The following is an 11,283-nucleotide window of genomic DNA, read 5'->3' as shown; positions in this document are numbered from 1 at the left end:
ATATCTGTATACTTGAATATAGGTTAGTTGTCTCGACTTCTATTCTGTCCTTGGCCAATCACATACTCTCACATTATTAGTGCGGTGGTATAATGGATATAAATCCAAATTCAAACTAAATAGATTGCTGCGTGTTTTACGATATGCTGTAATAAATTTGAACATGCATTGTTTTTATTTTACCACGCATATGTAGACATTGCATGAAACGTTAGGTTATGAAAATTTACTTGAAAGTCTTGGAAAAGTCATGGAATTTTAGTAGTAAAAATGTGTATAAACCCTGGTTATGTGATTTTACAGAAATATAATATGTGATATTATTCAGAAGAAGCCGTTCTTATTATTAACGTTGAAATCTGGTCAATATTTCATTTTGTATTATTATTGATGATTTATTGATGAATAGAATATTTAAAGGAACAGTTTTAAAAGGAATTAGCGTATTAAATACAATGTGTATTATTTATCAAGTTCCCTACCTAACAAGTAAACAACAACATATTAAGCACTAAACAATACATTTGCAATTATGGTTAAAAGGGCCAAATTTACTTAGCTATTAATTAAATACATTGCAAGGAAATACAATAGCATCAGTGGCGGTATGCCACTGCATAACATTTTATATCTACTGTACTCTAGTATTAACTTTATTAATGAGCAGGGATGGACTTAACCAATAAGCAAGGTAAGTAGCTGCGTAGGGCCCCAGGGAAATAGGGGCCCCGATTAATGCCAAGAAGCCTATATTAAAATACTAATCATATAGCTCTTTCATAAATAATCTTTCATATGTTGTAAAATCTGTCTATAACTATTAAGATTTTAATGTTACTTCTCAAAATCGGGAGCCCCCATGAACGCCCCTTCCGTACTGCCCATGCAAATAATAAAATCTAATGAGAAATATGGCTAATAAGCGTTACATAGTTTGTGAACTAGCTTCTTATTTATTATATTTAGTTTTAAAGTTTCCACTTAAATTACATTTTTAATATGCAAGTTATTTACAAAAACAAAACAAAAAACGAATCTACAGAGAATAAAATATCTGTAAGTTTTGAGTTTCAATGCAGGGCCCCCAAATCACGAAGTCCGCCCCTGTTAATGAGGAATGTGAGGGAAAGTTTGGTGTCTCATTTCAGACCTTGAAGCAAATAATTATATCTATATACATAGAATTCATATACAATAGAAAAATATAGGTCACATACATTGACATGAGAAGCCTACAACTGGAAAATGTAACTTACTCTCGCGATGTGTCCCGAGATCAACCCGCGCGAGATTTTCAGCGGATGTTGATGTTTTGATCCGGATTTCTGTACCGTCGTTTCTCACCGCGGCCGTGCGATCTGCATTACTGCCAATATTTGCGTAAGGTGTGCGAAGCGTGTTCTTTCTCGGCGCTTCTTTCGAGAAGCATAGAGGCCGAGGCGGAGGGCGATGATGGAGGACTTTGACGAGATTTACGAGGAGGAGGAAGAGGAAGAGGAGGACGAGGACAGGGCCGCGGAGGAGCAGCTGCTCAAGTACGCTCCGGACCCAGTGGTAGTGCGCGGATCCGGACACGTCACTGTGTAAGAGACACCCGGCAGACCCACATCTCTTCATATAAAGCTTAATAATGTACAGCTGATCAAACCAAAGCATTCAGAAGCACGGCGTCTGTGTGGAAACACACGAGGCGTGCTGAGTGCCTTTACGACAGCTTAAGAAACATGGTAGTGTCCACGACTTGTGTCGAAACCTGGTTTAACATAGTAAACAGCTTTCTGGATGTTCTGGTTTGGTTATAACATCCTTAAATATTGTCAGAGAATGTAGCTCACTTTGGTCTCGACAGTACAGATTATAACGTGTACATTTAAAGGGATAGTGCACTCCAAAAATGAAAGTCATTCTCACTCTATTGTTATCAAACTGTATTTTCTGTTTCTCTTTATGACAGCTTCAGTCATTTTTTGGACATACTGAAGTAAGATAACATTTGAAAACATTTTTATTTAATACTCGAATTATACTGTGACTAATTGATGTGGGGAATATTTTGTTTAGAAAATGTACTGTTATAATTAATAATTGTTATTTATTTATTTTCACCTTGTTTTTTAGTATTTTTAATCTAATTACCTATTCTTACAATTTTTTTACTAGATACAACCTTAAATATTTTGATATGAATTTCAAACACTGTAAGATCTATTCGTTAACAATAAGTACTGCATTAACTACCATTAACAAATATATTGCTCATTGTAAGTTAAAGTATTTATTAGTCTTTGTTAGCGTTAATGCTGACACATTTATTAATGCTGAAATTGACATTAACTAAAATTAGCATACTCTTAAAAAAATTATGCTCTTTTGCAGTTAACTTTTTAACAGATTAAACCTGATTGCAGTGTTACACTTATTTTAATACAGTTTTAATAAAAAAAATGTGCAGCCCATGCCACAGACCCCTTAGCACTCTCTTGCTTCCCATTTTATATAGTTTGTTAAAAGAATATTAGTGAATAAACTCAAACATGTAGTGTATTACAGTAGATAGATATACAGTAAACTACAAAGTTTGACATTCATTCATACATTTTCGGCTTAGTCTCTTTATTTATCTGGGGTCGCCACAGCAGAATGAACCGCCAACTTATCCAGCATATGTTTTACAAAGTGGATTCCCTTGCAGCTGCAACCCATCACTGGGAAAGATCTATAAACACTCATTCATACACATACATTACGGACAGTTTAGCTCACCCAATTAGCCTATAGCGCATGTTTTTGGACTTGTGGGGGAGCACCCGTAGGAAGCTCACGAGAACACAGGGATAACATGCAAACTCCACACAGAAATGCCAACTGACCCAGCTGGGGCTCGAACCAGCGACCTTCTGTGAGGCGATTGTGCTACCCACTGTGCCACCATGCTGCCTAGTTTGAGAAATTAAATTGCTAAGTTTTTTTTTATAGTTATTTTTTCGGGGTTTTCACCTTTATTTGAGAGGACAGTAGAGAGTATTGACAGGAAATCATGAGGAGCAGAGAGAGGGGAAGGATCGGCATAGGATCGCGAGGCGGAATCGAACTCAGGTCGCCGTGAGCACCGGCGTGCATATATCGACGCACTAACCACTAGACCACTGGTGCTGACAATTGCTTGGTTTTTCCCTCTCCTGCAGGTTTGGACTGAGCAATAAATTTGAGTCCGAGTTTCCCTCAGCACTTACAGGAAAGGTAAGCGTCCTTTCTATTAATTTTTCATCTTTAGAATATCAAAAACTATTGAGTGGATATTTATTTAGCCCAAACTATTGTGGACAAATGTAACATTTAGTATAATTCTGAAGTAGCTGACATGTGGTTGACATGTTTTCTGGCTGTCAATCTCTTCAAAATGAGTTTACAAAGTGCTGAGCGTCCCACGATTCTGTGGTTGAACATTTCTTTGGTGTGCAGGTGGCTCCAGAGGAGTTTAAGTCCAGCATAAACCGAGTGAACAGCTGTCTGAGGAAGGCTCTGCCGGTGAACGTGCGCTGGCTGCTGTGTGGATGTCTGTGCTGCTGCTGTACTCTGGGCTTCAGTCTGTGGCCCGTCATCTGTCTTAGCAAGAGGGTCAGTTTCTTCACTGCCACATTAAACGTCCGTGTGAAATCAAAACGTACAATGTTTATTTTTCTAACATACATCGTTAATCTTTAGGTAAACAATTAATCGGTGCAAGTTAATCCATTGAAGAAGAAAAAAAGGCTGTTTTGATAATCTTCAATTAAAGAGTGGCGGTCCTTCTCTGTTGACGTCAGTTTGACAGCTTCAGCCATTATATTCATAACCACTCCCCTCTTACTGTTAAGGCTTGATGTACATCAAACAACATTATATTTTGTATTTCATTTGATGGCAAAAAGAATTTTAAATTTTGCTGAGTGACGGTATACTGTTTTCAAACACTCCAACACCCCCGTGCTGCAGTGGGCAGGGTTGTAAATATGTCATGCTGCACAACACAACAATGATGGTGGCCAAGAGAAGAACAGTGTTGTAGTCCTTTATTGAAAGTGTACTTTAATTTAGTTTTATTTATTACTATTTTGTGTTCATAAAGGTATAGTAAATGAGGCGTCAGTATGCCTAAAGAAAGAAGTGGGCCAGACACAATTTTTGACCACTTCCTACATTTTAAATGGAGGATTCTTGTTTTTTGGAACAAATTTCTATTAGTGTAATTTCTCTTCATTTTGATGCAATATTTGTTAGTCAATTATTTATATAAAAAAAAATAAAAAACAAGATTGAATTAATGAAGTGTGTTTGCCGCTTCATGTTTCTACAGCCAGATCAAAAGGCCACAACAAACAGTGTCATATACTGGCAAACAGCCTTCTCTGTGAGAAGGCCACCATATCTTGGTTTTCTATTTGCCGCAGACAGACACCGAATGGAACCACCGCTGTACATACTCTCATAAAAGAGATGTGGTGTGACGAGGTGGGCTTCTTGAGTGATCGTTCAGGTGCAGATATATCTGCACCAGCTCTACTACTCAACTATTCATGTGGCTAATGTTGTTGTTATGTATGTTGTTCTTCTTTCTGACCCCTGTGGAATGAGAAAGGGGAAGCAACTGCACTTCAAATTAGGCAATTACAGTTTTTATTGGCTGATTGCCTAATCGCCATGGACCAATGGCATCTCAAAGGTGTTTAAGAGACAAAACCAACTTTGGTGAGCGGTGCTAAAAACCCAAAACGAACTTTGTTTTGGCTGGATTTTGTTTGAAATTGTCATTTAGAATTTTTTTTTTTTCGTTCGAAGTTTACAAGGGCCTTTAGTTCACTAAAGGGAATAGATGTGCAAAAAGAAAGCCTCACCCCCTAGTCAGTCTTATCAACATACTAAAATAAAAGCCTTTAAACTTCTTGCCAACTCAACACAAGCATTGTGATGTATTTTCAACTGAAACGACTGTATACTGTATATTGAATTGAGGACAGAGTTTTATTTTAGTGCTCCTCATTTACATCGTTTGCTTGCAGCAAATGAATGGTTAAAAGCCAAGCCGTCACACTCACGTCATCAGAGATGGAAGAACATTCTAGAGCAGAAGCAAATATTTAGATTAAAGATAACTAATGTTTTTAAGACGGATTAGCTTAGAGGTTTAAAATGAAAATCATGTACTGGTTCTAAACTTGTTCCAGATTTCTTGAGGTTCTTTTTTCTGTTGAACACAAAGGAAGATATACTGTCATATCTTTTTTTGTCATATTTTATATATGTCATAGTTTTGTTGTTCCTGCTATAGATGTCAATGAGCTGTTTTTTTTCTTCAGACAACATTCTTCAGACTATTTTTTTTTAATGTTCAACAGAAGAAAGAAGTTCATAAAAGTTTAGAACCACTCAAGTATGAATAAAAGGAAAGAAAATATATTTTTTGGTGAACTGTCTCTTTAAGCTGTGATTAATTGTTCACCTCAAAAAGATCAATGTGAGCTGATAAAGTAAAGCATGCTCATTAGCTTAAAGGGGACCTTAAGGAATGTTCCTGGTTTATTAGGAGTTCAGCTTTCGTGAGAACATTTGTGGTTGGCTGTCATTTACCGGTGTAAATTGGCTTATCTCTTAGCGGTGTTTGGTGTAATTAGGTACAAAGTAATTAAATTACTTTTCTACTAGAAAAGTTGAGTAAGGGATTGCTTTGCATTTTTAGGTAATTTAATTACAGTTACTTATAGTAAACTCTCCTTAAATACTGTACATTAATTCAACAGTTCTATATAAATCAATTCCTAGAAGGAGAATAATGTGTTTTGTAGAATAATTCTATTTTTCAACTAAAGACCATTTATCAAGAGAACTGCATATGCTTAAAAATGTATTGAGAAATGAGTTAATGGCAATATATGGTATAAATTCAGAGACGCAAAGTAATTGTAAACATATACAGTTAAAGTCAGAATTATTAGCTCCCCTTTGATTTTTTTTCTTTTTTTTTCTTTTTAAATATTTTCCAAATGATGTTTAACAGAGCAAGGAAATTTTCACAGAATGTCTGATAATATTTTTCCTCTGGAGAAAATCCTGAAAATAAAATTTTTATTTAGGCTAGAATAAAAGCAGTTTTTCATTTTTTAAAAACTATTTTAAAATTATTAGTCCCTTTAAGCAAAATATTTTTCGATAGTCTACAGAACAAACCATCGTTATACAATAACTTGCCTAATTACCCTAACCTATCTAGTTAACCTAATAAACCTAGTTAAGCCTTTAAATGTCACTTTAAGCTGTATAGAAATATCTTGAAAAATATCTAGTGAAATATTATTTACTGGCATCATGGCAAAGATAAAAGAAATCAGTTATTAGAAATGAGTTATTAAAACTGTTATGTTTAGAAATGTGTTGAAAGAAATCTTCTCTCCATTAAACAGAAATTGGGTAAAAAATAAACAGGGGGGGCTAATAATTCAGTGTGTGCGTGTACGTGTACACATTCATTCATTCATTTAGATATTCTTCATATTACCCAAATTGTGTTTTTCCAAAAACTGCACATGCTTAATTAACAAACAATGAAATCAACATTCATGGCAATATACATGTTTGAAATATGTCATTATATTGTTTACATTTTCAGAATTAGTTTTTTAACTAAACTAAAAGGTAAAAACTGTGAGTTTAGTTTCTCTTGTCTATGCATTGTAAGTTACTTCTCAGATGAAGTAATTAGAAGAGTAGTTAAAATGAGTTGTAATTATGTAATAAGTAGTTAATTACTTTTTTAAGGTAGTTAACGCTGTCTCTTAGTTTATAAAAACAAACATTGAATGTACAAAAAACATCTAAAATATAAATCAATGAATTAGGTTTCCAAAGTGTTCCTGGGGGGTCGCGGGACAGTGAGAGGGGGTTGCTTGGTCATTTCCCAAAATCAAATACATTTTATTAAACTATTAAAATTACCATATTTTGTCATTAAAATAGTAGTTAATAGTTGCATAAAAAACGGCATGCAAATTAAAAGCCATCAGTGTTTAGATTATTTATTTATTTATATATATTTTTTCTCCACTGGATTATATGAAAGCTTATATTAAAGGCAGCAATAGCGTCAGATGCAGCAGGGTGATTTTTATTTTTTATTTTTTTTATTTTTATGGCACCAGGTTAAAATTCTGACACCTATACGGTACTCGCGTAGATTAAATATAAATCCATCTCTGAGTGGTGTTCTCCAAAATTAATAATGAAGAATAAACCTGGGCCTATTGGTCTGTGTGTGTGCAAGGTTTGTATATTTATAACCACCTCAGAGGATATTGGAGGTTGCAAGTCACTCCCATTGTTATTTTGGGGGTCACGAGCTGAAAAGTTTGGGATCCGCTGAATTAGGTTTTATTTGCGGTGCTTTAGCTGAAATATAGTCTTTTATAATACGTTTCCCCTTAGACTTCCTTTCTTTTTATTTATTTATTTATACATAATTAGATTCTTTTAAATATTAATAATATTTTCCCCTATATTACTATTATTTATTTTGTGTAACTTTAATAGATAAAAAGAATTTTTAGGAACTAAAAACACTCCATGGTTTACTTTACAGACGTAGCATAAACTATAGGGCTTTTTATTTAGTTATTCCTTTCATAAGCTTGAGTGTTTTCTTTTCCATTTTTAGACTCGCAGATCCATAGAGAAGTTATTGGAGTGGGAAAACAGCAGATTGTATCACAAGGTATGTTCAAGATTGGAGGTTTGAATTGTTAGCGTTTTCATGCTTTCTGCTAATTTTGCTCTCTGTTCGTTTAGCTTTGTTTGCATTGGAGGCTCAGCAAAAGGAAGTGTGAAACCAACAACATGATGGAATATGTAAGCCAACTGCATTCACAACCACAACTATGGAGGTTTCTGACTTCAGAAAAACTGCTTAAACAACATTCCACTTTTTTAGAATTATTCTCATTTTACAAGTCACCTCCAGTTAATCAGTTGAGTTTTACCATTTTGAATCCATTCATCTCTATGTCTGGCGGAGCACTTTTAGCTTAGCTTAGCACAAATCATTGAATCAGATTAGACCATTAGCATCTCGCTCAAAACTTTCAAAAATTGTTTAAATAATTGTATGGAGCTACAAGAGTGTGTGCACCAAAACAAAAATATTTTATTCGACAGTTTCTTCTTAATGTCAGTATAGGGTGCATGCTTACGAAAACTACGCCGACCAATACCCCAGATGCCCGTGTGTGAATATCTCTGTTTGAAACCAAGCATAGACAAATCTGAGGTACTGTATACAACAGCGGTGCTCCCTATACTGACACTGAGGAGAAGAAAGTGTTAACATTTAAACTTTAACTTTTAAGACCTTTTTTAAGACTGTTGAATAATGTTAGGACCTCATCGCCATTTTAGGTTTCACCTGGTAATATTAGCCACATTTTAGCGTACAATATATTTAATATATACTAATTGTAAGAAACAAATCCTAAACTAAAACATTATTCATATACTGAATAAAAATGCTATTTGGCGCCTATAGAACTGCAGGATTTTATTGATTTCATAAACTACACAGCTACCCCAATATTCAGATAAAATTCAGGCAAACTTTAACATACAACTATACATTGTAGAGTCAAAAATGATACACAATACCTTGTGCAAAAGCATTTAGGACTTTTCAAGGGCCCTAAATATCTGTAAGTTGATTTATTAATTTTTAATGCTTTTTAAGACTCCACCGACGCCCTGAATGAGAAAACCGTGGGTGTGGCTTGTTTTTCTACTGCAAGCTGATTGGATAGTAAAGTAGGCATTTCATTCAGAGCAGGAACAGGGTTTTAGAAGAGTTATACCTACCTAACGGACACCTCCTCCTCACCATTTCTGATTGTTCGAAACTGACAGTTGGAGGGGTGTGGCTAAGTGTGTTAGCCACGCCCAATACCTCAGACAGATGTGATGAGAATTTAACTGAAAACAAACTGTAAGTGCGTTTTTAGATTACAATTAGCATTTTTTTTAATCTTCATGACGTGCACAGATGAATTGTTCAACACAAAACTAGCGATGTGAGCTAACAAAATCATAGGGTTATTTTTGATTTGATTTGTACTTTAATAACAGTGATAATTTGACATTTATATATATTCTCTCCGGTGTCACGGTGGCGCAGTGGGTAGCACGGTTGCCTCACAGCAAGAAGGTTGGCATTTTCAGTTTGCATGTTCTCCCTGTGATCGTGTGGGTTTCCTCCGAGTGTTCCGGTTTCCCCCACAGTCCAAAGACTTGCGCTATAGGTAAATTGAATAAGCTAAATTGGCCGTAGTGTATCAGTGTTTCCCAGTCTTGGGTTGTGGCTGGAAGGGCATCCACTGCGTAAAACAACATGTGCTTGATAAGTTGGCGGTTAATTCCGCTTTGTACTAAGCCGAAAACGAATGAATGAGTAAATATATTCTCTCTCTCTTTCCTTCTCTCTCATAGGTGATCCTAATAGAGTTTCTACCCAAGATCCCCATCTTCAGGCCGGATTAGCAGCGGCAGGCCTGCGGCGTGGTCTTCCTGAGGTGCCTTTCTCCGGTACTGTCATGCTTTTCTAACGTGGCCTCGTCCCTTTTTCCCCTTCACACTCTCGAGTAAGAGACTCACTTCACATCCGAGCGCCACTTTCAGCACTCCTCACAGAGAAAAACACTGTTTACAACCCACATAACACACACAGAGACTTCATACTGGTTCACAGACTGCATGAAAACACACCGAGGGATCTTTTTATTGACTGCAGAGCCTGCGAAAAGGCCACCAAAGTCACTTCTGAAGCGTCTTCAACACCAAGGTCACGTCACAGTCTTAGCGTCTTCATGTTGCCCACGAGCATCACTGTGGAACCAACCGTAGGATTACTGTATTCATTCTGAAATCTACATGATGGACTGTAGGAGCCAGTGCAGGTTTTCTGTTAGCTGAGAGTTAAATGGACAGGGTCGACGCACAATACACATTTCTCCATTTCTCCTCACCAATGATCATCATCATCATCCTCAATATACAAAGACAATCAAACACTGACTGTGCCACGCACCTTCTCCACTCTGACAGGACTTTTTAAAGCCGGATGTGGTCCAGGTGCACCAATAGTGATGCAGCACAGATTGGATTGGTTTGGCTGTTCTCTTGACTATTTTTTTACCCTTGTTTACTTGCTCAGTTTGAAAAGGTGAACAGCTGATGTTTGTGTGTTCGGGTGATTGTTTCTGTCCCTGAGATGTCGTTTTGCCTACAAATCAGAACATTTATAGGTTCGTCTGAAGTTCTTTATCAAAACAAAATAAACCAGATCTATTTTTTAAAAACGTCACAAATGTTGGCTTTTCTCCAGGGCAGGATGATCTTATTTCTTCGTTTTTATTTAATGTTTTTTCCACTTAATTTGTCTTTCTGTTGTCGTTTTTCATCTTTGTTTCAATCCTGGGTCAGGTGTGAAGACTGAGCAAGTTCTATGCAGGCCTTTTCTCTTTTACTCAAATCTACTTGTGTAAATTGTAGGTGAATTAAATAATTCTGTCCCAGTAATCATTAAACCAACTGGTCCTATTAGATCTGAAAACCTGACACTTAAGAGTGTGTGTGTGTGTGTGTGTGTGTGTGATTACTGGTATTATTACAGAAATTACAATCCCCTATCTAGTCTGATGTCATCCCGGACCCCAGGGACATCGTCTTTTTATTTTCCAGAAATTATTTCTGTGTATTTATGTACAATGTGTGTACAGAAATAAAATATGCCCAACTTGAGTTTTCCTTCTTTCTCAGTCAATTGTTTTTTCTATCTTTCTAATTATTGTTCTATCTATCTATGTCTATCTATCATTCTTTTTAACTCCATCTATCTATTGTTCTATCGCTCTTTCTCTCGTTCTATCGTTCTTTTATTTATCCTTCTACCTATTGTTCTTTTTAACTACATCTATCTATTGTTCTATTGCTCTTTCTCTCGTTCTATCGTTCTTTTATTTATCCTTCTACCTATTGTTCTTTTTAACTACATCTATCTATTGTTCTATTGCTCTTTCTCTCGTTCTATCGTTCTTTTATTTATCTTTCTACCTATTGTTCTTTTTAACTACATCTATTGTTCTATCGCTCTCTCTCGTTCTTTTATTTATCCTTCTACCTATTGTTCTTTTTAACTACATCTATCTATTGTTCTATCGCTCTATCTGTTGTTCTTTTTAACTATTATTCTTTCTAACTCACTGTATCTATCGTTCT

General features: G+C 35.8%; 1 protein-coding gene across 1 annotated transcript; it reads left to right on the top strand.

Moving 5' to 3' along the window:
* Positions 1–1,286: 1,286 nt before the first annotated feature.
* On the top strand, positions 1,287–10,806 carry chic2 (cysteine-rich hydrophobic domain 2). Its single transcript, XM_056461243.1, has 6 exons — positions 1,287–1,583; positions 3,186–3,240; positions 3,463–3,618; positions 7,685–7,741; positions 7,816–7,875; positions 9,496–10,806. The coding sequence occupies exons 1-6, from the start codon at positions 1,450–1,452 to the stop codon at positions 9,544–9,546; spliced, it is 513 nt and encodes a 170-aa protein (XP_056317218.1). The 5' UTR covers positions 1,287–1,449; the 3' UTR covers positions 9,547–10,806.
* The last annotated feature ends 477 nt before the right edge of the window (positions 10,807–11,283 follow it).

This window comes from Danio aesculapii, chromosome 1 (assembly GCF_903798145.1).
Source record: "Danio aesculapii chromosome 1, fDanAes4.1, whole genome shotgun sequence".
Taxonomy (NCBI): domain Eukaryota; kingdom Metazoa; phylum Chordata; class Actinopteri; order Cypriniformes; family Danionidae; genus Danio; species Danio aesculapii.
This window is presented reverse-complemented; position numbering and strand designations above follow the sequence as displayed.

What these genes read in the sequence shown, in the direction of transcription:
- chic2 (XM_056461243.1), top strand. Translation starts at nt 1,450, where the DNA reads ATGATGGAGGACTTTGACGAGATTTACGAGGAGGAGGAAGAGGAAGAG. An exon ending in CCTCAGCACTTACAGGAAAG is followed by an intron (nt 3,241 to 3,462) that starts GTAAGCGTCCTT and finishes TTTGGTGTGCAG; the next exon opens with GTGGCTCCAGAGGAGTTTAA. An exon ending in TCATCTGTCTTAGCAAGAGG is followed by an intron (nt 3,619 to 7,684) that starts GTCAGTTTCTTC and finishes TTCCATTTTTAG; the next exon opens with ACTCGCAGATCCATAGAGAA.